General features: G+C 42.4%; 1 protein-coding gene across 5 annotated transcripts; it reads right to left on the bottom strand.

The window, feature by feature from the left end:
- On the bottom strand, positions 1-26,244 carry LOC110508625 (receptor-interacting serine/threonine-protein kinase 1). Of its 5 annotated transcripts, none has more exons than XM_021589280.3 (11): positions 25,892-26,244; positions 25,344-25,538; positions 24,291-24,447; positions 23,934-24,071; positions 20,893-21,136; positions 15,822-15,971; positions 13,685-13,761; positions 13,161-13,236; positions 6,629-7,333; positions 6,304-6,456; positions 1-5,073 (listed from the first exon to the last, which is right to left on the bottom strand). In XM_021589280.3, exons 2-11 carry the CDS (start codon positions 25,499-25,501, stop codon positions 4,778-4,780), a joined length of 2,154 nt encoding a protein of 717 aa, XP_021444955.3. In that variant the 5' UTR covers positions 25,502-25,538; positions 25,892-26,244; the 3' UTR covers positions 1-4,777. The 5 variants fall into 5 exon arrangements, with proteins under 5 accessions (XP_021444955.3, XP_090081625.1, XP_090081623.1 ...); XM_090225499.1 differs by having other exon boundaries at positions 6,304-6,453; positions 25,892-26,122; XM_090225497.1 differs by having other exon boundaries at positions 25,797-25,947.

The raw sequence follows: 26,244 nt of genomic DNA, 5'->3' as shown, positions 1-26,244 counted from the left end.
TTCTCTTGAAACAGACTTTATTTAAAAACACAGTGAAGTGACAACACCAGCTCTTTTTGAGATGCCTCTCTCACCCACATATGAGCACACACACACACACACACACACACACATTTAAGCGTGCAGAAACACACATGCACGCACACACACACTACTAACTGCTACTGCCAAGCGTCAAAATAACATACAAGCACACACCAAAGCACATTCATTGACGTACAATCAGGGTCATGTCCAAAAGCAGACATTTTGGCGGAAAATAGACCTGCAGTGCATGACTGCTGTTTTGTATCACAAAACACTACAATAGTTCATTTAAACTAGCCTAGAGACAAGAGGTTTCAATATCAGCGGACCTTTAATCTGTCAAATAGGTAATTGCCTCAAACAAATTCATATGCATTCGTGTTTCATTTTCCGTACACTGGGGTAACTAATTGTCATGCATGGAGGAGGAAATTCCTGCCTGGCAGCTGTATGGGATAAATAGTGTAAGGTTGGAGCCCTTCGATGAGGCTGGTTCCCCATGATTATGAGACAAACCTGACAAGGAATACATACATTCTGCTGCCCTCTAGTGGAGAGCAGGTGAGCAACGACATCTATGCTGGTCAAGTCACATGTTTGTTGTCCACAGGAAACATGCATCTCTGTTCTGTTCTTGGAAAGCTACTGTACATGGTGTGCTTTTGAACTACTGCTGACCTAAATAATCAAGGTCTCGAATGTTGATGATCGAATGATTGGTTGAATCAGGGTGTGTCGGTGCAGCACAGCCATAGAATTAGAATGAGTTCATTATATTTCTAAATGCGCTGACTGCACACCACGTAGCTGGCCTAGACCAAGGTTCACTATACTAGAAGGATTATCATTTCTTTTTAAATGTTCACCTCCGTTTTTCTTTGGTGCTGATAAAAAATATTAAAATCAACTAAAATAAAATATAGAATAAAAACAAATTTCTGATTGTGAGTGTACTGGATTTTTAGAACGTACTGTGACACATAAAATGAGTTCACAGCAGATGTTTCCAGTCCAAAGGCTTGTTTTACCCAAGTGATTCACTTTTTGAAAGACTGACAGGTGGTGGAAGTAAAGAAGATGACACCGTCAATTCAATTGGAAGTTTACGAGGGTGTCGAGACAGGTTTGGAATGTGTTCTTATGGATGTAAGGACTGACCATCCACAATATCAAAATTATAGTTTTGACCATGTCTGGAGGCTATATAGTGTTTGCTTACATTTACTTTGTTTACAAACATTGGAGTAAAACAAGCCAATGTTCGGAGTGGTAAATTACGACGCAAGCTAGACTTTTATAAAGCTAGCCAGCTTCAGTTAGCTCCACATTCCATCTCAGCCTTCTTCTGTACTACGATGGTGGATATTGCTTGTCTGCCTGCTGCTTAACTCTAGCAGGCTTTAACTGCGTGTGCATGTCACACATGTCTAGTCAAAGGCCGAACTCTTCACTGAGACAATGCTGAAACATTCATCCAATGCGAATCAGCGCCACATTTTTTTGTTGTTGTGTGGAAATCTAAATGAAATAAAAGTTATTTAGCAAATGCAGCAGGCTATGGTGTGAAATAGGCTTTTAGAAGTGCAGTCTTTATTTGATTTATTATCGTTAATGCCGTCTTTCGTGTGCTTATCCAGGGGTAACAAAAAAAAAAGAGTATAAATTCCATGACTGAAACTTACGTCGAACTCGGATCGATTGTCTAACCTCTCCTTTCATGTAAGAAAGGCATGACCTTCATGCTTTTATGGAAAGGGGATAATTTGATACATTTAGTAAACTGCGAGTTTAACCAATTCCAGTCTCCTTGCTTAGGGGGTCCGGAGTCCTCCCTGGGATCATTTTTATGTAGAAGGAATGAAAAGCTCAGTTCTGGTAACTTTTTAAAAGGACATTTTACTCCAAAATGTACAAAAATAAAATTATGCTGCAACATCTAAAATATAATTTTCACCTTTAGAAACGGGCCAAATAACATATTGGTAAAAATTATTTTAACATAATGGACCATGCACATAGCCTATACATGGTCTATTTTATTAGATGTGCTATTAGCCAATAAGCATAATCACCTGTAGCCTACTGTAACTGACACAGCATAGGGGCTATAAAATTATGTACATATGATGAAGCATGTGGTTTCTCCATCTGTATACCACATTGGACACAAAATCCTGATTGTTATTATAAATCATTATTTATTATAAATATGAATATATACAGTGTATTCGGAAAGTATTCAGACCCCTTCCCCTTTTCCACATTTTGTTACGTTACAGCCTTGTTCTAAACTGTATCGAATACATTTTCTCCTCATTATACCCCATAACGACAAAGCAAAAATAGTTCAAAAAAATATATTTTTGAAAATGTAATCAAAATAAAAAACAGGAAATACCTTAATACCTTAAGTATTCAGACCCTTTGCTATGATACTCGAAATTGAGCTCGGGTGCATCCTGTTTCCAATTATCATCCTTGAGATGTTTCTGCAACTTGATTGGAGTCCACCTGTGGTAAAATCAATTGGAAAGGCACATACCTGTCTATATAAGGTCCCACCGTTGACGGTTCATGTCAGAGCAAAAACCAAGCCATGAGGTCAAAGGAATTGTCCGTAAAGCGAGACAAGATTGTGTCGAGGCACAGATCTGGGGAAGGCTACCAAAATATGTCTGCAGCATTGAAGGTCCCCAAGAACACAGTGGCCTCTATCATTCTTAAATGGAAGAAGTTTGGAACCACCAAGACTCTTCCTAGAGCTGGCCGCCCGGCCAAATTGAGAAATCGTGGAAGAAGGGTCTTGGTCAGGGAGGTGAACAAGAACCCAATTGTGGAGATGGGAGAACCTACCAGAAGGACAACCATCCAGCATTCCACCAATCAGGCATTTATGGTAAGGTGGCCAGACGGAAGCCACTCCTCAATAAAAAGCACACGACAGCCCGCTTGGAATTTGCCAAAAGGCACCTAAAGGTCTTAGACCATGAGAAACAAGATTCTCTAGTCTGATGTAACCAATATTGAACTATTTGGCCTGAATGCCAAGTGTCACGTCTGGAGGAAACTTGGCACCATCCTTACTGTGAAGTATGGTGGTGGCAGCATCATGCTGTGGGGATGTTTTTCAGTGGCAGGGACTGGGAGACTAGTAAGCGTCGTGTGAAAGATGAACGGAGCAAAAGAGATCCTTGATGAAAACCTGCTCCAGAGCGCTCAGGACCTCAGACTGGGGCGAAGGTTCACCTTCCAACAGGACAACGACCCTAAGCACAAAGCCAAGACAATGGCTTCGGGACAAGTCTCTGAATGTCCTTGAGTGGCCGAGCCAGAGCCCGGACTTGAACCCGATCAAACATCTCTGGAGAGACCTGAAAATAGCTGTGCAGGGACGCTACCCATCCAACCTGACAGAGCTTGAGAGGATCTGCAGAGAAGAATGGGAGAAATTCCCCAAATAGAGGTGTGCCAAGCTTGTAGTGTCATACCCGACAAGACTCAAGGCTGTAATCGCTGGTGAAGGTGATTCAACAAAATACTCAGTAAAGGGTCTGAATACTAATGTAAATGTTTTTCTTTTTTTGAATTTTTACCCCTTTTTCTCCCCAATTTCGTGGTATCCAATTTTTGTAGTAGCTACTATCTTGTCTCATCGCTACAACTCCCGTACGGGCTCGAGGTTGAAAGTCATGCGTCCTCCGATACACAACCCAACCAGCCGCATTGCTTCTTACATATTTGTACCTTGTCAGCTCGGGGGTTTGAACTTGCAACCTTCCGGTTACTAGTCCAACGCTCTAACCACTAGGCTACGTAACAAAATGTTGACAAAGTCAAGGGGTCTGAATACTTTCCGAATGCACTGTATGTCTATGGTTGCGGCTGTTGCAAATGTGAAAATACAATCAAAAGTTTGCAAAGCGAATGCTATCATTTTTTATTTTACCTTTATTTATCTGGGCAAGTCAGTTAAGAACAAATTCTTATTTCAAATGACGGCCTAGGAACAGTGGGTTAAACCTTGTCAGCTCAGGGGTTTGAACTTGCAACCTTCCGGTTACTAGTCCAACGCTCTAACCACTAGGCTACCCTGCCGCCCCATTACAACTAGGCTACCCTGCCGCCCTATTACAACTGTATGTGTAATATGAAGATTTTTTTTTTTTTTTACACACAAAAACACATAATACAAACATTTAAATCAGTCGGCTTCCTCAAATGGAGGGGATGATGACAAGCTTTGCATGGAGGGTATCTGATTGAATTATTCCTCAACTTTTGGCTCAGAAACTTCATTCAGGATAAAAATGTGTTGCCGATTATCCCGAGGATTTGACCAAGGTTGCCTCGCCAACTCCTCAAACCTGATTTGTAGTATAGGGCTCTGATGTGGCACAACAGTTGAACTAAACTCATGAGGCATTTATAAGTTCATTCTTCAATAATCAAATGGGTATATATTGTTAACTTAAGCCCAAAAATGGATGAAGCAACTGCAGATTTCCCAAAGATTGGAATGGTGTATTTGGGCTGCTACACTCATATCCATATCATATGGCAAGAAATTACAGCCAGACTACCGTACAGTAAGTAAGTAGTTCAAAGTCAATACTAACAACTCAACTGACAATCATTACACGTTAGACTGGTTGGTAGGAATGTAAGGGTGAGGGTGGGGGGCTGGAGTCAATAGTAACCCCTCTGGTATAGGGTAGGCGCAATTGAATACAGTTGATACAGGCTACCGTACCTACAGAGAACTGTTGGTCCCGCTGGAGTGCAGAAGCCTCTTCAACAGGTCGACTTTAACACAGTTCTCCAGGGCTCTGCAGAGCCGGCCCACGGTGCAGCCCACACAGCCCTCCTTCATCCTCCAGCGCTCCAGCATCTGGTGCACCTTTTCAGGCAGCCCGTCACGTTGGTAGTCATGGTCGATGGTCTCCACCTCCACCTCGCTCAGGCCCAGACGACGGGCGCAGCGCTTCCAGTCCTTCCCGATATTATCTCTCAGGAGATCCAGGTGCTCCTCCGTCACTGCCTGGTCCTCTGAACAGGGAAAGGACCCAACATAACATATTGTATAACGTGAAAGTTAAAGCCCTTTTCTGTGATATTAACAAGGGTTTTTTGATAATTTACTGTCAATTAATGATACATACCCATTGACTGTTGAATAATATTATTTATGAATATTATTTATGAATTCCCCATGGTCTTAGTTTAACTATCCAACCAAATTATAACCCCAAATATATACTGAACAAAAATATAAACGGAACATGAAACAATTTCAAAGATTTTACTGAGTTACAGTTCATATGAGGAAATCAATCAATTTAAATAAATTCATTCGGCACTAATCTATGGATTTCACAACTGGGAATACAGGTATGCATCTGTTAGTCACAGATACCTTATAAAAAATGGGCCTCTAATGGGCAACAGGATCTCATCACTGTATTTTTTGCGCATTCAAATTGCCATCGATAAAATGTAATCGTGTTCGTTGTCCGTAGCTTAAGCCTGCCCATACTATAACCCCACCGCCACCATGGGGCACTCTATTCACAATGTTGACATTAGCAAACCACTCGACCACACGACACCATGCACATGGTCTGCGGTTGTGAGGCCGGTTGGACATACGGTCAAATTCTCTAAAACAACGTTGGAGGCGGCTTATGGTTGAGAAATAAACATTACATTCTCTGGGAATAGTTCTGCTGGACATTCCTGCAGTCAACATGCCAATTGCACACTTCCTCAAAACTTGAGACATCTGTGGCATTGTGTTGTGTGACAAAACTGCACATTTTATTGTGGCCAGCACAAGATGCACCTGTGTAATGATCATGCTGTTTAATCAGCTTCTTGATATGCCACACCTGTCAGGTGGATGGATTATTTTGGCAAAGGAGAAATGCTCACTAACAGGGATGTAAGCAAATTTGTGCACAACATTTGATAGAAATAAGCTTTTTGTGCATATGGAACATTTCTGGGATCTTTTATTTCAGCTCATGAAACATGGGACTCAGACTTTACATGTTGCGTTAATAATGTTGTTCAGTGTAAATTTGTAAACAAACAATGCATAGATTAATGGTTTTATGGTACATTTTGTGGTTCCCTTCCTGAAGCAGATAGCATAGAACCCCTCTATTGTGGCCAAATGCAAAATCTGTGACTAGTAGAAAACATGACATAGACAAATAGGAAGCTGATGTCTATTTTCAGGAAGTAGGCTCTTCTTTGCAGGATGTCGTCTACTCTTACCGTACATCTGCAGGTTTTCTTTGAGCAGAGAGAGTGAGTTGGGCCCGTTGGAGAGAGAGCTGGCTGAGCTGCTGTATGACTCATGACCCCTGATGCTGAGTGTGTTGTTGCTGCCTATCTGGATCCCACTGGCGTTCTGGATAAATAGGCCTGCTGCAACACACACGCACATGTACACACAAATGCAACGTTTGTCATAAATGCCTTCCTGATTGAATTGCTAGATAGCTGTCATGTTGACTGTGGAATCTACATCAGCTGTAGACTAGCTGTAGTAATGGTGATACTGGTATCAAGCACTGTAATCTTTGTGCATCATCCTTACCTGGGTCTTGTGAAAGTCCAACCTTGGCACCTGAGTTCAGGCGCAGCCCTGCAGTGAGGTCTGGGGCAGCTGACTCTGGCACTGGGTAGGCTGGCCAGGACTGGAGGCGGTCATACTGGGCGTAGGGATATTGCTGCTGGGGGGAGTACTTGCCCTGGCTCAGAGATGGGCTGCTGGTGGACTCAGGGATGTGGCTTGACTGCTGGTGTCTTGGTGTGGTGGTACCGGAGGGGGCCGCAGCCTCGTACAGGTCAGAGAGATGGAGGAGAGGGTCCACCTCCACGCTGCTGGGCTGGACGGCCTGGGTTTTGGTCCAAGACTGGACAGAGGACACTGGGGGCTGAGGGGGCCTGAGGTCTGGGAGGCCTCTGGTGGAAGTGAGGTCCTGTGAGGAGAGGCGCTGTGGGGTGGCAGGGAGAGGGTAGGGGCTGAATTCCGGCTGATCCATCCGGCAGTAGCTGCCGAATTTGTGGTACTCGTACTCCTGGGCTAATTTGACCTCCAGGTTTGACCTCGAACTGCTGACCAGTTTGAGCTCCATACCAGAGGGGGTGCTGATGGGACCATGGGCTCGGGCATCTGGCTGGATTAGGGAGGGCTCACAGGGAAGGAAGAGGTTCAGGTCCTCAATGCTGGCCTCCACTGGACCAGCTTCTATACGGACAGCCCCAGCACTGTCTGAGCTCAGCAAGGGAGCTGGCCGGTCTATAGTGAGAAGAGGTAGAGGGTTCATTTTTAAAAGATGAATTCGAAATTGAGCTCCATGTGCATTACCTCTTAACGTCATATAAATGGTTTATTGGTGAGAAAACTAAATACGGGCAAAGATCTCAAGTTCGGGTCTTAGTTAGGGCTGTTCCGGTGACCGCATTACCGCCACAGTGGCGGTCAAGAGTCATGAGTGCAGTCGAATTCCATCCATCTTTTTTTTGTTCACATTTTCAAACAGTTCATTTAAATTTTCCAATGGGGCAATACATTTGGGTGAGGTTTTTTTCTCGCCTGAGTAGCCTTGTTTCACTGCCAAAAATAAAATTAAACCATCTAGTGTTCAGCGAAATAACAACACAATGTCAAATACAGGTAGCCTAGTCAAATAATTAACATCAATCACATTAACCGTTACTCTCTCACCGGAATTTCACTAACGGTCCGTATGTAGCCAAACGTAGCTGCTGCTCATTCTGTTTGCTCAAAAATGGATAAATTGTTTAAAAAAGTAAGGCCCGCGTCCATAGAGACACATACCAGCTCTACTGGTAGTACTACTACTACCAGCAGTACTACACCTGCACCTGATGATGACACAAGTTGTTCTGCTTCCATGAGCACATCCAATGCTAGCATCAGCAATTCTACATTTGTTGTTAGCCCAGCAAGCATGGACACTGACAGTTGTGAATCTGATGCAGCCGAAGAGCTACTGCCCCCTTACCCAGGAAAGCACCGAACAACAGACAGGGACGTTTAGAAACATTACATGCCAATTTGAAGAATAAGCCACAGGAGTTTTTTGGAGCGAGAATTAAGATGACTTTTGGGTAGTTAGACATGTTTAAAAGCAACAGATACCATTAATAAGAAGGGGCTAGAAAAGTATTATATGGTGAGCTACGGAGTGGCTAGGACAGGCAAGCCCCATACTATTGTGGAGGACTTAATTATTCCTTCTGCCGCGGATATGTCTGGGCCAATGCTGGGGGGAAAGGCCAAAAAAACTATATAGACAATGCCTTCAACAAACAAAACTGTTTCACGATGCATCAGTGACATGGAAGGAGATGTTTTGAAACAATTACTGCTTCGCATACAAGCTAGTGAATTCTATGCGTTACAGCTGGGTGAGTCAACAGACGTGGCGGGCCTGGCACAGCTCCTGGTATATGTCCGTTACGTTTATGGGGGGTCAATTAAAGAAGAAATCCTCTTCTGCAAACCACTGGAAACACAGGACAACAGGAGAGGATATTTTTAAAGTACTGGACAGCTTTGTGACATCAAATGGACTTTGGTGGTCAAGGTGTGTTGGTATCTGTACTGATTCCGCAAAAGCCATGACAGGGAGACATAGTGGAGTGGTATCGCGTGTGCAAGCAGTCCCCCCCCCCCCCCCCCCCCCCCCCCCGACGCCACTTGGGTACACTGCAGCATCCACCGACGAGAGGCTCTTGCTGCCAAGGGAATGCCAGCTTGAAAGACGTTTTGGACACTACAGTGAAAATGGTTAACTTTGTTAAAGCAAGGTCCCCGAACTCTTGTGTATTTTCTGCACTATGCAACAATATGGGCAGCGACCATGTAACGCTTTTACAACATACAGAAGTGCATTGGTTATCAAGGGGCAAAGTATTGACACGTTTTTAAAAAATTGAGAAACGAGCTTAAAGTTCTCTTTACTGACCATAATTTTAACTTGTCTGACCGCTTGCATGATGACGAGTTTCTCACACGACTGGCCTTTCTGGGTAATGTTTTTTCTCACCTGAATGATCTGAATCTAGGATTATAGGGACTCTCCTCAACTATATTCAATGTGCTGGACAAAATTGAGGCTATGATTAAGAAGTTGGAGCGCTTCTCTGTCTGCATTAACACACAGGAGGACAACACACAGGTCTTTCCATCATTGTATGATTTTTTGTGTGCAAATGAACTCAAGTTTACGGACAATGTCAAATGTGATATAGCGAAGCACCTGAGTGAGTTGGGTGCGGAATAACACAGGTACTTTCCCAAAACGGATGACACAAACAACTGGATTCATTATCCTTTTCATGCCCTGCCTCCAGTCCATTTACCGATATTTGTACAAGAGAGACTCATCAAAATTGCAACAAGCGGTTCTGTGAAAATTACATTTTATCAGAAGCCACTGCCAGATATCTGGATTGGCCTGCGCTAAGAGTATCCTGCTTTGGCAAATCGTTAAGACACCGATGCCCTTTGCAACCACGTACCTATGTGAGGGTGGATTCTCACCCCTCACTAGCATGAAAACTAAATACAGGCACAGACTGTGTGTGGAAAATGATTTAAGACTCTCTCCAATACAACCCACCATAACAGAGTTATGTGCAAGCACACCCTTCTCATTAACCTGTGGTGTGTTATTCACAATTTTCGATGACCAAATGAAGTTTTATATGTAAGGTAGCTAAATCAAAAGCAAAATGATTGATTATTATTATTTGTGCCCTGGTCCTGGTCCTATAAGAGCACTTTGTCACTTCCCACGAGCCGGGTTGTGACAAAAACTCCCTCATTCTTATGTTTAATAAATGTATTGTATAGTGTGTGTGTGGCAGGCTTACAATGATGGTAAAAAACAACATTTGAGAGTGCGCTGACCCTGGTGCTAGAGGGGATACGCAGCTGGAGATTGAATGTTTTAAGGGGTACGGGACCACTGCTCTAAACAATCTGACATCAATGCAAATGTAATCCAAACACTTCATGAGAGCCCATGAGCTCATGTTGAGCAACATTTCTACAGGCTCTGCAATATGCTTGAGAAAAAGGAGTGATGGCCTCTATTAAAAAGAGGAGGATCCCATCAGCTTTCTATAGGCTAGACCTACTATTTATTTCTCTCAACATTGCTAATATTAAGCACATTGCATCTCTTCACAACTGGAGTATAGCCTACCTGGCTGGCTTGAAAATGAACCATGGGAAAAGCGTCTTCCAATCGCTATTTAAGTGCATAGATTACATGCATTTTTTTCTGCTGCATGTTTCGAGACAGGTGCATGATAATGGTCCATTCTAAATCAAAACATATTCCATTCTAAATCAAAACAAATTTCACATATATTATTTAGAATATGTAAAGACAAGATTAAAATCAAGAATAATGTGACAATATAAGTGTGACATCATTCATCACACTTGTGAATGATGCCCAGCTTAAGGCAAGAAATCATAGTCGCACACCTCATGTAGCCTAGCCCATATGCCTATATGTTTTGATGATACTTGCATCAAAACTAAAAAGTGGCCAAATAACTTCTTAAAATTAAGCACATTAATCCACTTTACAACTGGTGTAAAGCCTAACTGGCATACATGCGCACCGTGAGAGTTTCAAGTTTGGGGAAGATAATTTCACCATAAAAATTCACCTTTTATAATTAAAGCATAATCGCATTTGTGCTAATGGAACATTTGCGCTTATAGCCTACTGCCGTGTGCGCATTGCTACACTTATAATATGATGAAATAGCATAATTGTTTATTAATATTTTAAGCTAAACATACAGTTTTTTTGACGCTCTTGGTTGTATTAATTTGGGATCTATCGCATCCCACAACTGTCCCAGACTATGTTTGGAATATTTATTACTCACACAGAATAGAATAGGTAAACTTTTGTACTATGGGGGATAGTAAATAGACATAAACTAATGCTTTTGCTGTTCGTTAAGACTTCTCATCTTGGTGGCTGATGAAATGTACTGTAAATGTGGACAGTTCTTCCAAAATCTTCAATATGTGCCTAGGAATTGGATAAGGATCCATGCAGTTGGGTCCCCGATGTGTCTGTCTTTGCTTGTAGCCTGTGAGAAAGACCCGATCACATGACGGAGAGCCAAGTGAGTGAGAGATGCTTCGGCACACAGCCAGGAGAAGGGAATTATAATTATTATATTCAGCCCAAGGGCACAATGGCCACTGGCCGCAAAAGGATGTTTTTAGGGGCTTTTACAGCCACACAAAGGGGATGCAGCCGGGAAATTCAAGGTATTATCAAATAAATGTCAAATTGTGAATGAGAGACTGATGAAGTGTGTACAGACTGCACAAAAATCAAAGCAGAGCTCATGCCTTTCATGCAACTTTTTCAAATCATCATTAGTCACATCATGCAGCCTTAGACTGTATGAAAATATATAACCCAACATTTGTATCACAACTAAAGTTACATAAATAACTCTAAATGAAGCATATAGGAGGACCTGTTTCTTTGTTAACCGCTCACCACAGAATAGTCATGTGTTCACTCCCTCAAATCGTTTGGAGAAAATATCCTTTCTATTTTATTCAGCTTTGTTCAATAATGCCACAGACTTCTAAGCAAATATTGTCTGCTAAATTAACTAGTGTAGCCCACAGCCATATGGCATAGTCAGATCAGGACCTAACATAAGGACAACTCAGTATGCTATTCTGTTCTTCTGAAAGAGACTACATTTTCTTCATATCATGTTTCTTTAGACCTGTCTAAAATAAATAATGGATTTATTGTGACGGTGTAGGCTATATTTCATGGATTTGACTTTTTAAAATGTAGATGTTCCAAAAGGTCTGCATCAGTGGCTTGTAGGCTATGCGTTTTATGTTAATTAACGGTCATTTACTGTTAGACCGGCAGTTATTTGCTTGACAATCACCAGCTGACAAAATGTCACGACCGCCACAGCCCTAGTCTTAGTGTATCCTGTCTCGTAAGATGTAAAAAATAAAATAAATTAAAAAATAATTTTCTGTCATGCCAAATAGTTCAGTGGACTTTTACCAAACCTTTGGATCAGTGGGCTTAGGCTGAGTATATTAAATATTAAACTTGACACAAGTCTACACTATGCTGAGACTGTAGACAGTGTGCGGTGTAGGTGTAAGACATAAGGCTGTGAGTGGTCTAGAGGTATACAGCCAGGGCATCAACTACTCTTCCTGAGGACGAACCACACCAAAGCGGCCACATTACATATAAAACAAAAGATAAAACAGTGAACTATGTTTGTACTAAATGAGCTTAAGAGAAAACAGTACATCATATAACATCCCTACACCACCACATATTCACATCACAAAATATTCAATACCACCATACAACAATATCACTATGTGTGCGTGCGTATGCATGTGTCTGTACCTTTGTGCGTCTCTTCACAGTCCCCTTTGTTCCATAAGGTGTATTTTTACCTGCTTTTTAAATCAGATTCTACTGCTTGCATCAGTTACCTGATGTGGAATAGAGTTCCATGTAGTCATGGCTCTATGAAGTACTGTGTGTCTCCCATAGTCTGTTCTGGACTTGGGGACTGTGAAGAGACTTCTGGTGGCTTGTGGGGTATGTATGCATGGCTGTCTGAACTCTTTGTTAAGTGTTGCAGTTATTTCAATCGCTGTAGTATCTGACGTGTATAGTGTTGAGTCATCTGCATACATATACACACTGGCCTTACTCAAAACCAGTGGCATGTCATTAGTAAAGATTGAAAAAAACAAGGGGCCTAAAAAGCTTCCCTGGGGAATTCCTGATTCTACCTTGATTATGTTTGAGAGGCTTCCATTAAAGATCACCCTCTGTGTTCTGTTAGACAAGTAACTATTTATCCACATTATAGCAGGGGGTGTAAAGCTATAACACTTACGTTTTCCCAGCAGCAGACTATGATTGATAATGTCAAAAGCTGCACTTAAGTCTAACAAGTATAAAGAGGAAGCGAGCAGTCTGGAGTTGTAAGGCGGAAAGCTATAAAGGGTCAGGGCCTTGAAGCCCGCCTCTTGTGGTGCTCAGACCACTCACCTGCTGTAAGGCTCTCAGGAGGCATCGATAAAGATTTCATCTTCTCCACCAGCTCCTCAGGCCCCTCGTACAAGTCCTACATGCCAATGAAACAGATCACAAGACGCATAACATAGTTTAAAATGTGTTATGGACCTTTTGTGATAGATGAGGTAATATTGTGGTAATATAATGAGGTAATCACACACTTAGAGGTGATAGTGTTTTCAAGAGTTAACAACAACTTTGTGAATCGCCACAAACAATGCACCCATCAATATCTTTCACTAAGTTACTGTATTTGTTTCGACAATGTTTTGTGAAACACTTGGTTAATTAAATTATCAAATCAAATCAAATTGAATTTTATTTGTCACATACACATGGTTAGCAGATGTTAATGCGAGTGTAGCGAAATGCTTGTGCTTCTAGTTCCGACAATGCAGTAATAACAAGTAATCTAACTAACAATTCCAAAACTACTGTCTTGTACACAATTATGTACTCATGACAATGCTATCACCTTGTTCACGCAATCAACTTACTCTGAGACCAAGTGATTCCCTTTCTACATCTGGCTCCAACTTCTCCCTGTAGACGGGCAGGAAGAAGTTGTAGCCCTCTTGTCAAGAAAAAGAGAGAAAAAGCAATTAGAGCAGTCATATTACTAACATAGCCACATAAGAGTGTGTATTAGACTCGTGAATACCAAGGGATCACTTGAATTGACTTGAATGACCCTGAACAGGCAGTTAACCCAATGTTCCTAGGCCATCATTGAAAATAAGAATTTGTTCTTAACTGACTTTCCTAGTTAAATAAAGGTAAAACATTTTTTAAAAATTAAATTGATGCTTGTTGAAGTACTCATTTATCCATTAGGTCCAATGTTGATTGTGATGATGACACAGCACATTGGTTAAATATTGCACTTGTTTTGAACTCATGTTGGAATGTACAAGTTGCAAATGCTCTGTAATACATCTTTTAATACCATGTCTGTACACGTGTGTGTATGTACACACACACACACACACACACACACACACACACACACACACACACACACACACACACACACACACACACACACACACACACACACACACACACACACACACACACACACACACACACACACACACACACACACACACACACGTTCAAAAGTTTGAGGTCACTTAGAAATGTCCTTGTTTTTGAAAGAAGAGCTAATTGTTTGTCCATTAAAATAACATCAAGTTGATCATAAATACAGTGTAAACATTTGTAATGTTGTAAATGAATATTGTAGCTGGAATCAGCAGTGAAGAGGCGACTCCGGATTGCTGGCGTTCTAGGCAGAGTTGCAAAGAACAAGCCATATCTCAGACTGGCCAATAAAAATAAACGATTAAGATGCGCAAAAGAACACAGATACTGGACAGAGGAACATCCAGGAGACACCTCTTCACTGCTGATGTTGAAACTGGTGTTTTGCGGGTACTATTTAATGAAGCTGCCAGTTGAGGACTTGTGAGGAGTCTATTTCTCAAACTAGACACTAAAGTATTTGTCCTCTTGTTCAGTTGTGCACCGGGGCCTCCCACTCCTCTTTCTATTCTGGTTAGAGAAAGTTTGCGCTATTCTATGAAGGGAGTAGTACACAGTGTTGTACGAGATCTTCAGTTTCTTTGGAAATGTCTTGCATGGAATAGCCTTCATTTCTCAGAACAAGAATAGGCTGACGAGGTTCAGAAGAAAGTTCTTTGTTACTGGCCATTTTGAGCCTGTAATCGAACCCACAAATGCTGATGCTCCAGATACTCAACTTGTGTAAAGAAGGCCAGTTGTATTGCTTCTTTAATTAGAACAACAGTTTTCAGCTGTGCTAATGTAGCCGATGTGAAATTGCTAGCTAGTTAGAGGTGGTGCGCGCTAGTGGTGTTTCAATCGGTGACGTCACTTGCTCTGAGACCTTGAAGTAGTGGTTCCCCTTGCTCTGCAAGGGCCGCGGCTTTTGTGGAGCGATGGGTAACGATGCTTCGAGGGTGACTGTTGACGTGTGCAGAGCGTCCCTGGTTCGCGCCCAGGTCAGTGCGAGGGGACGGACGTAAAGTCTATACTGTTACACTAACATAATTGCAAAAGGGTTTTCTAATGATCAATTAGCCTTTAAAAAGTCTAAACTTGGATTAGCTAACACAACGTGCCTTTGGAACACAGGAGTGATGGTTGCTGATAATGGGCCTCTGTACGCCTATGTAGATATTCCATAAAAAAATCTGCCGTTTCCAGCTACAATAGTCATTTACAAGATTACCAATGTCTACACTGTATTTCTGATCAATTTGATGTTACTTTAATGGACATTTTTTTTTATTTTCTTTCAAAAACAAGGCCATTTCTAAGTGACCCCAAACTTTTGAACGGTGGTGTACATCCAGTTAGTCACAGGTGTATGGGGACCCCTGAAGGGTCTGGTTCCTCTCAAGGTTTCTTCTTCACCCCCCTAAATAGTTATATCAAGCTCCTGTTGCCCTGAACTTGCTATTTAGGTCTGGGTTTTGTGAATTGTGCCGTGATATTACTTTGTAAAAAGTGCTATACAAATACAATTTGATTGATTACCATTGTGCGTATACTGTAATACATGATTTGAAATTCCTGTACCTCAATCTCACCACACATATGCACACACACCTCTGAATGTTGGCCGTCGTTGTGGATCCTGATGCCAGCAACTCTTCATTAGCTCTATGATCTCTACAGGAGTATCACCAGGGATGAGGTCTTCATTCGGACGATCGCCTTTACGGACACACTGGCAGATATGGTCCTCACTCCGAGCATCTGAAAATACAGTCGTCCAAAATGATTTCAGTGCATCTGTACAGGCATTTGAAAACTGAAAACATTCATACAATTTTTACCATAAAATACAGTGGTCTCCAAAAGTATTGAGCCAGCGACACAGTTTTTGTTGTTTTGGCTCTGTACTCCAGCACTTTGGATTTGAAATGATAAAATGACTATGGCGTTAAAGTGCAAATTGTCAGCTTTAATTTGAGGGTATTTTCATCCATATCAGGTGAAATTACTGCACTTTTTGAACATATTCCCCCATTTTAGGGGTCCAAAATTGGGACAAATTAAGTTGTGTATTAATGTAGTAAAAAGTTAAGTATTTTGTCCCATATTCATAGCACACAATGAAAACATCAAGCTTGTGACTCTACAAATTTGTTGGATGCCCATGTACTGTTAGTTTTGGTTGTTTCATATTATTTTGTGCCCAATAGAAATGTATGGTAAATAATGTATTGTGTAATTACTTATTGTAAATAAGAATATAATGTTTCTAGAGTGAGAAAGTTACCGATGCACAAATATCAACCGCCCCAAAAACATTCTAACCTCCCGTTATTGTAATGGTAGAGGTTAGCATGTCTTGGGGGTATGATATTTGTGTGTCTCCAACTTTCTCACTCATAATTATTCACGGTCCATTCAGGATAATACATTATTTACCATTCATTCCTATTTAGAACAAAATAATCTGAAACACAACCAAAACAAACTGAAAATGCATCCAGCAAAGTTGTAGTCACAAACTTTGTGTAGTCATTGTGTGCTATGAATATGGGACCAAATACTTAACTCTCTACCACTTTAACACACATAAGTGAATTTGTCTCAATACTTTTGGTCCCCTAAAATGGGGGACTATGTACAAGAAGAGCTGTAATTTCTAAACGGTTCGCCCATGAGCGATTAGCCAACATTTCAGTTATTTTTCCATTTTTAAACTAACTGACTGAAGTCGGTTCAATTATTTGAATTCCATTTCATTCAGTTTTTTCCTGTGAGTTCAATGCAGTTTCTCTAGAGATAAATCAGATTAAGTCTGAACTGTGAGATGTAGTAGGGAGATGTAGTTTCCAACAGACCAATATTCTTGTTTGATGCATACAATGTGGTAATTAACTACAATGACCATAATCCATTGCGCATCTACTTGTCCGGTCTGTTTCTTTTACGCCTGCTACAGAAGAGAGAAGAATGCACGATCGTGAGGTGATATAGAGAGCAGCTGTTGCTTCTCAAGGTATCTCTGCTTGAAAACACATGATCTAAGTGATTGATAGTTAGTATTCAGCAGTCACAAAAGAATGCCTCAATTTCACAACATAAACCAAACATACACAAATCTAAGGAAAGGAATGGCATTTAGAATATATCAATATATGGACGAGCAATGTCAGAGGAGCATAGACTAACATACAGTTGAATAGTATAAAATGCAGAATATACATATGAGATGAGTAATGCAAGATATGTAAACAATATTAAAGTGACATTATTAAAGTGACTAGTGTTCCATTTATTAAAGTGGGCAATGATTTCAAGTCTGTGTGTATAGGCAGCAGCCTCTCTGTGCTAGTGATGGCTATTTAACAGAACGATGGCCTTGAGATAGAAGCTGTTTTTCAGTTTCTTGGTCCCCGTTTTGATGCACCTGTACTGACCTTGCTTTCTGGATGATAGCGGCGTGTACAGGCAGTGGCTCGAATGGTTGTTGTCCTTGATGATCTTCTTGACATCGGGTGCTGTAGGTGTCCTGGAGGGCAGGTAGTTTTCCCTCCGGTGATGCGTTGCGCAGACCGCACCACCCTCTGGAGAGCCCTGCGGTTGCGGGCGGTGCAGTTGCCGTACCAGGCAGTGATACACAGTAATGGGTGAACAATGAGTACAGGAGGGGGCTGAGCACACACCCTTGTGGGGCCCCAGTGTTGAGGATCAGCAAAGTGGAGGTGCTGTTTCCTACCTTTACCATCTGGAGGTGGCCCGTCAGGAAGTCCAGGACCCAATTGTACAGGGTGAGGTTCAGACCCAGGGCCTCAAGCTTAATGACAAGCTTGGAGGGTACTATGGTGTTGAATGCTGAGCTATAGTCAACGAACAGCATTCTTACATAGGTATTCCTCTTGTCCAGATGGGATAGGGCAGTGTGATGGCGATAGCATCGTCTATGGCCCTATTGGGGTGTTAAGAAAATTGAAGCGGGTCTAGGGTGTCAGGTAAGGTGGGGGTGATACGATCCTGGAATAGTCTCTCAAAGCACTTCATGATGACAAAAGTGAGTGCAATGGGGCGATAGTCATTTAGTTCAGTTAACTTTATATTCTTGGGTAGGCTAGGGATGGAGTCTGGGCTGGCAGCCTTGCGAGGGTTAACACGTTTAAATGTCTTACTCATGTCGGCCACGAAGAAGGAGAGCCCACAGTCCTTGGTAGCTGGCCGCGTTGGTGGCACTGTGTTATCCTCAAAGCGGTCAAAGAAGGTGTTTAGCTTATCCGGAAGCAAGATGTCGGTGTGACCTGGCTGGTTTTCCTTTTGTAGTCTGTGATTGTCTAGACCCTGCCAACATATGTTTTGTGTCTAAGCCGTTGAATTGCAACTCCACCTTGTCTCTAATACTGAAGTTTTTTCTGTTTGATTACATTGTGGAGGGAATGACTACTCCGTTTGTATTCTGTCATATTCCCAGTCACCTTGCCATGGTTAAATGCGGTGGTTCGCGCTTTCAGTTATCTGCGAATGCAGCCATCTATACATGTTTTCTGGTTAGGGTAGGTTTTAATAGTCACAGTGGGTACAACATCTCCTGACACTTCCTGATAAACTCAGTCACCGTCCCAGTGTATTAGTCAAAATTATTATCGGAAGCTACCCGGAACATATCCCAGTCCGCGTGATCAAAACAATCTTAAAGTGCGGATTCCGATTGATCAGATCAGCGTTGCATAGTCCTTAGCACGGGTACTTCTTGTTTGAGTTTCTGCCTATAGGAAGGGAGGAGCAAAATGGAGTCGTGGTCAGATTTGCAGAAAGGAGGGAGAGGGAGGGCCTTGTATACATCCCGGAAGTTGGAGTAACAGTGGTTGAGTGTTTTAGCAGCGTGAGTACTGCAGTCGATATGCTGACAGAATTTAGGCAGCCTTTTCCTCAAAATTGCTTTGTTAAAATCCAAAGCTTGCAGCCTCAGGATATACAGTGGGGAGAACCAGTATTTGATACACTGCCGATTTTGCAGGTTTTCCTACTTACAAAGCATGTAGAGGTCTGTAATTTTTATCATAGGTACACTTCAACTGTGAGAGACGGAATCTGAAACAAAAATCCAGAAAATCACATTGTATGATTTCTAAGTAAATCATTTGCATTTTATTGCATGACAAGTATTTGATCACCTACCAACCAGTAAGAATTTCGGCTCTCACAGACCTGTTAGTTTATCTTTAAGAATCCCTCCTGTTCTCCACTCATTACCTGTATTAACTGCACCTGTTTGAACTCATTACCTGTACAAAAGACACCTGTCCACACACTCAATCAAACAGACTCCAACCTCTCCACAATGGCCAAGACCAGACAGCTGTGTAAGGACACCAGGGATAAAATTGTAGACCTGCACAAGGCTGGGATGGACTACAGGACAGTTAATGCAGGCGAATGTGGACATTGAGCCTAGGGGAGAGTTGCGAGTAGTATGTACCAAATCTCCATTGCTCACCCACAGCTCGGTTCAACCTGTGCCTGCACTCTGGATGGTCCGGGCTAAAGTGGTCATCCAGCCTGGAGGAGTGGTGCCAAGGCTGCGCACCAGAGCTCCCCCACAGACCGGTCCATCCGGTGCCTCCTCCACGCACCAGGCCTCCTGTAGGTCTCGCCAGCCTGGTGGGTCCTGTGGCAGCCCCACACAGTCTCTCCGTCTCCTCCCTCCAGGTTCTCTCTCCAGGCCAGAGCCGCCCGTCTGTCCTGAGCTGCCAGAGCCGCCCGTCTGTCCTGAGCTGCCGGAACCGCCCGTCAGTCAGGAGCTGCCGGAGCCGCCCGTCACTCCGGCGCTGCCGGAGCCGCCCTTCACTACGGCGCTGCCGGAGTCGCCCGTCACTACGGCGCGGCCGGAGTCTCCCATCTATTCGGGCCCGCTGCAAGGGTCCCCAATCTGAGGATGGCAGCGAGGGTCGCCGCTCCAAAGGCGCCACTTAAGCGGGCAAAGACTATGGTGGAGTGGGGTCCACGTCCCACGCCAGAGGAGCCGCCACCGAGGACAGACGCCCACCCAGACCCTCCCCTATAGGTTCAGGTTTTGCGGCCGGAGTCCGCACCTTTGGGGGGGGGGGGGGGGGGTACTGTCACGTTCTGACCTTAGTTCCTTTTTTATGTCTTTGTGTTAGGTTGGTCAGGGCGTGAGTTGGGGTGGGTAGTCTGTTATTTTTTCTAGGTTGTATTTCTATGTGTTTGGCCTAGTATTTTTTTTAATCAGAGGCAGGTGTCGTTCGTTGTCTCTGAGAATCATACTTAGGTAGCCTGTTTTCCCCATTTTGGTTGTGGGTGTTAAATTTCTGTTTAGTGTTTGTTCACCTGGCAGAACTGTTTCGTTTTCTCTTTGTTGTTATTTTGTGTAGTGTTAAGTTTGTTCAATTAAAAAATGACGAACACTTACCACGCTGAATTTTGGTCCTCCTCTCCTTCCACCAACGAGAAGCGTTACAATATGGATGAAAATACCCTCAAATTAAAGCTGACAGTCTGCACTTTAACCTCATAGTTATTGTATCACTTCAAATCCAAAGTGCTGGAGGAGAGCCGAAACAACAACAAAATTGTCACTGTCCCAACACTTTTGGAACTCACTGTATATGGCTGAAATCATATAAGATTACTATAACCCCAACAGGCCTATGTAGACTGAGTGAGCAACACTCACTTTCAAAGGGCTCCCTGGCAGTGAGGATGACCCAGATGACAATAGCGAAGCTATAGATGTCAGACTTCTCAGAGGAGCGTGTATGGATGCTGTCAAGGTGCTCAGGAGCCATGTAGCACAGAGTACCAGCTGCCCTGGCCCCCCCTCCTCCAGCCCCCATACGTCCTAGCCGGCTCTGCCTGCGAGACTCCTCCTTAGTCAGTCTGCTCCACGTCTGACAGGTGGCAAGGCCCAGGTCTGCAATCTGGAGCACATTTACAGACATGCATATTCATACATGTACATGCATTACGCACACGCATACATGGATTTCACACACACATCGATACTCATACACATACACTACCATTCAAAAGTTTGGAGTCACCTAGAAATGTCCTTGTTTCTTAAAGAAAAGCGTATTTTTTGTCCATTAAAAGAACATCAAATTTATCAGAAATACAATGTAGACATTCTTAACGTTGTTAATGGATTATCTACATACAGTTGAAGTCGGAAGTTTACTTACACCTTAGCCAAATACAATGGAACTCAGTGTTTCACAATTCCTGACATTTAATCCTAGTAGAAATTCCCTGTCTTAGGTCAGTTAGGATCACCACTTTATTTTAAGAATGTGAAATGTCAGAATATTAGTAGAGAGTATGATTTATTATAGCTTTTACTTCTTCCATCACATTCCCATTGGGTCAGAAGTTTACATACAGTCAATTAGTATTTGGTAGCATTGCCTTTAAATTGTTTCACTTGGGTCAAACGTCTCGGGTAGCCTTCCACAAGCTTCCCACAATAAATTGCGTGAATTTTGGCCCATTCCTCCTGACAGAGCTGGTGTAACTGAGTCAGGAATGTAGGCCTCCTTGCTCGCACATGTTTTTTAATTTCTGCCCACAAATTTTCTATAGGATTGAGGTCAGGGCTTTGTGACGGCCACTCTAATACCTTGACTTTGTTGTCTTTAAGCCATTTTGACACAACTTTGGAAGTATGCTTGGGGTCATTGCCCATTTGGAAGACCCATTTGCGACCAAGGTTTAACTTCTTGACTGATGTCTTGAGATGTTGCTTCACATCATTTTCTTCCCTCATGACGCCATCTATTTGTGAAGTGCACCAGTCCCTCCTGCAGCAAAGCACCCTTACAACATGATGCTGCCACCCCCGTGCTTCACGGTTGGGATGGTGTCCTTCGGGTTGCAAGCCTCCCCCAAACACATATGATGGACATTATGGCCAAACAGTTCTATTTTTGTTTCATCAGACCAGAGGACATTTCTCCAAAAAGTACAATCTTTGTCCCCACGTGAAGTTGCAAACCGTAGTCTGTTTTTTTATGGGGGTTTTGGAGCAGTGGCTTCCTTGCTGAGCGGCCTTTCAGGTTATGTCGATATAGGACTCGTTTTACTGTGGATATAGATACTTTTGTACCGGTTTCCTCTAGCATCTTCACAAGGTTCTTTGATGTTGTTCTGGGATTGATTTGCACTTCTCGCACCAAAGTATGTTCATCTCTAGGAGACAGAACGCGTCTCCTTCCTGAGCAGTATGACGGCTGTGTGGTCCCATGGTGTTTATACTTGCGTAGTATTGTTTGAGGTCTAAAAAATGGTCTTGGCTGATTTCTTTTGAATTTCCCATGATGTCAAGCAAAGAGGCACTGAGTTTGAAGGTAGGCCTTGAAATACATCCACAGGTACACCTCCAATTGACTCAAATGATATCAATTAGCCTATCTGAAGCTTCTAAAGCCATGACATACATTTCTGGAATTTTCCAAGTTATTTAAAGGCACAGTAAACTTAGTGTATGTAAACTTCTGACCCCTGGAAATGTGATACAGTGAATTATAAGTAAAATAATCTACCTGTAAACAATTGTTGGAAAAATGACTTGTGTCATGTACAAAGTAGATGTCCTAACCGTTGTGTTAGCTAATCCAAGTTCATAATTTTAAAAGGCTAATGATCGTTAGAAAACCCTTTTGCAATTATGTTAGCACAGCTGAAAACTGTTGTTCTGATTAAAGAAGCAATAAAACGGGCCTTCTTTAGACTAGTTGAGTATCTGGAGCATCAGCATTTGTGGGTTCGATTACAGGGTTAGGGTTAGGATCAAAATGTCCAGAAACAAATAATTTTCTTCTGAAACTCGTCAGTCTATTCTTGTTCTGAGAAACAAAGGCTATTCCATGCAAGAAATGGCCAAGAAACTGAAGAACTAGTACGACGCTGTGTACTACTCCCTTCACAGAACAGCGCAAACTAAAAAGAGGAGTGGGAGGCCCCGGTGCACAACTGAGCAAGAGGACAAGTACGTTAGAGTGTCTAGTTTGTGAAACAGACACCTCACAAGTCCTCAACTGGCAGCTTATCTTCAAGAGCGAATGGAAGGAAAATCAACTGCTCAGGACTACATGACAAGTCACCGGATACGGGACAACTACAAAGAAGGACAACAGTAGAAGAGTTGTTGGAACCATTTCGGACAATCAGCGTCCCGAGAAAAGGCCCAACCCCCTTTCCAAGGCTGCCCCATTCACCGAAAGATCCCCGGCGAACCCAGGCATTTCACATAAATGCAATCCTGATTTCTTGCTCAAAGCGGGCAGCGGTTCTTGTGCAAAGTATATGGTTATTGTAGGTGAGAGTAGTTTCTGAATGTAGCAATGTTAAGTGTCTCTGTCCCTCTCCCTCTCTTTTTTAACCAGCATCCATGTTGTTGTCATTCTGCTAAGGATACGTTTTCAGCGTATTACGTCTCCAGTCAATAACCGGTGCAGTGTGTGTATGTTTATTCTGTGTTCCCACTTAATTAGCAAATTAGCAAGACTGTTTATCGATGTGATAGGGAAAGACCTTTAGAGTTTAATTCGGGAGATAGTAACTCTTTAAAGAACCGCTCTCGTGGTGCCCCAGATCCTAATGAGTTAGTTACATGATTAATTTAAATCAGGTAACAATTAAACATAGTTAATTAGATAACAGTCTTCAAATTAATGCTAAAGTCTAGTCACGACATATATTATACAGTGTGTGCTGTACCTTAATATGAAAATCATTGTCCACCAGTATGTTTTCTGGTTTGAGATCCTTGTGTATGACACAGTTCTTCATCAGGTACACCATCCCCTCCAGAATCTCCAATATGATTCTGCCCTTGATAGATATCGGCACAGAAACCTGGAGAAAAGACAGGAATATATAAAAGTTGTTATCCCAAAGAGAAAACAGCTCGTTGATATTACACAGACCAAAGTGTGATGCAGAGACCTCCCACCTCTGCAGCGAGGAAGGAGGCTACCCTGTGAGTTCAGGAACTAACCTATAGTGACACTGTAGACTAAGTTAGATATTGTTGTTAATGTAGTTGACATTGTTTTTGTTGTGATCTCCTCTCACCTGGTCCAGCATGGCCAGCAGGTTGCCTTTAGGGAGGAGCTCCATGACCAGAGAGTAGTCCCCATCCTCCAGGATCACCCCCAGCAGCCTGACCACCCGCTCATGGTTCAGTCTGGTCATCAGGCTGCCCTCTTCTAGCAGGGACTGCTTATTGCCCCTGGGGAAGACAGGGAGGAAGGCTTGGTCAAGACTACCAGTTTGAAAAATGTGTTAATTTGGAGATGTATTACTATGTAATAACTAAGCCAACTGTAGGCTACTTGAGCACTATACACACTACAGACACCCATTTTCTCTGTTTTTATCATCATTTGTGTCACAGGAATAGAGAAGTGTAGCTTACCCATTGGACTGGTTCTTTTTCTGTGTGAACTCATAAAATATTATCTAAAACAGTGGTTACCAAACTGTGGGTCACGCCCGTTCATTTTTAAAGGAACTCAGTCCGACTTTAAACTTACTCTTGAAAGTTGTAATAGTAGAATGCACAGGGTGCAATTTCGAAATTGGGTAGGGCATCATCAGTTCCTCTTGTCATGTTAGTCATTACATACCTTAAGAGAGCTATTTATAACTATCCCAACACAAATACACATTAGACATGGCAAAATGTATAGATTTGAAAGACAATTAGCTGTAAAACTGCAACATTTTCTTTGCACCACATAACAAAATGTATAGAATTGCAGGAAATAAGCTTGAAACCTGCACAATTCTCTCCACCAACAAGAGGTGTGTGAACAGTTTGTGTCATGAACAATGCTGGGCGCATAGACATAGACGTGGCGCGCGGGATGTTCCCAAATGCAGGAAGGGGAATCCCTGATCTAAAAGTTATGTTAAACCATGCAAGTAAGCAGCATATCATTCAAACATATATATATTTATCTAACTAAAAATAAAATATTATGAAACAAACTTTACTTCATGGATCACATAGAAAAATATAAAGTTGCTTCTTGAAATTAGAAAACAATATGAAACTTTTGGAGCGTGACAGTCACAACACTGGTCATGGACACTGGGGAATCCCCACCATGGCCCTCTACTCACTCATTGCGCGGTGGCCCGGTGTAGACGCTCTTCAGAACCACCTGACCGAGGGTTTTGTGATAGCACAGGTACACGGTACCGAAGCCGCCGTAGTCCAGAGGCTCCTTTTTGATAAGGTCAGAGGATTTCATGTAGATAGAGTCCTGCACTGCAGCCATGGTGGCTGTCTACCTGGTCCGACCTCGGTATGTCCCTCTAGCATTGAGATTAGACCAGCGCATACATTGTAAATAATAAAGCGCAATATCTCATTATGTAAAAGTATCAATAGTTGATTTCAGAACGAAATGAGCAGTAGGCTAATGAGATTAAGCGGCGTTGGATCGAAATACAGAACTGAATCTGGAAGTGAAACGTTACGTTAGTCAGAAGTCCACGACTGTAACGTTAACTTCAACACATTTAACGACAATGTTGTCAATTTCTAAAGTACACAAAATGAAGCCCGCATACCGTTTAACATTCGATGTAAATAGGTTATGCCTATGTAGGCACTATGATTTTTTTAAAAGTTGGACAAAACTGTAAATTATAGAGAAATATCCTACTTTCACACTCCACGGATAGTTCCGGGATTTGTCAAACTCGCTTTTTCTTCTTCGACGGGGTTTAAGGGCGGTTGGCACTCAATGTTGTTGGTGCATTACCGCCACCAACTAGAAAGGATAGTGAACGAGAAAAAAAAATCCATTGCGGGGAAAAGGTGGAAAACGACATACAAAAATAGACACATCCATAAACAAAACACATCCCAACCCTTCAGTCATAACACATATTGTAAATTAAATTGACCGCTCTAACAATGGAAATACATGTCCTCGGAAATGGAAGGCAGGTGGGAGGTGAGATGTGTAACCATTCTAGCCATTGTGAGGGCAGATACACATGTGAACAACAGGCC

This window comes from Oncorhynchus mykiss, chromosome 28, assembly GCF_057628025.1.
Source record: "Oncorhynchus mykiss isolate SJ-2025 chromosome 28, ASM5762802v1, whole genome shotgun sequence".
Taxonomy (NCBI): domain Eukaryota; kingdom Metazoa; phylum Chordata; class Actinopteri; order Salmoniformes; family Salmonidae; genus Oncorhynchus; species Oncorhynchus mykiss.
Note: the sequence above shows the minus strand (reverse complement) of the source record. Positions and strands in the feature narration are given on the sequence as shown.

Bases quoted from the DNA above. Each gene is read 5' to 3' on its own strand.
- LOC110508625 (XM_021589280.3), bottom strand. From the start codon at position 25,501: ATGGCTGCAGTGCAGGACTCTATCTACATGAAATCCTCTGACCTTATC. The intron at 21,137-23,933 runs GTACAGCACACA...AATGTGCTCCAG, and splicing joins ACAATGATTTTCATATTAAG to ATTGCAGACCTGGGCCTTGC. The intron at 5,074-6,303 runs GTAAGAGTAGAC...TTCCCTGTTCAG, and splicing joins AGAAAACCTGCAGATGTACG to AGGACCAGGCAGTGACGGAG.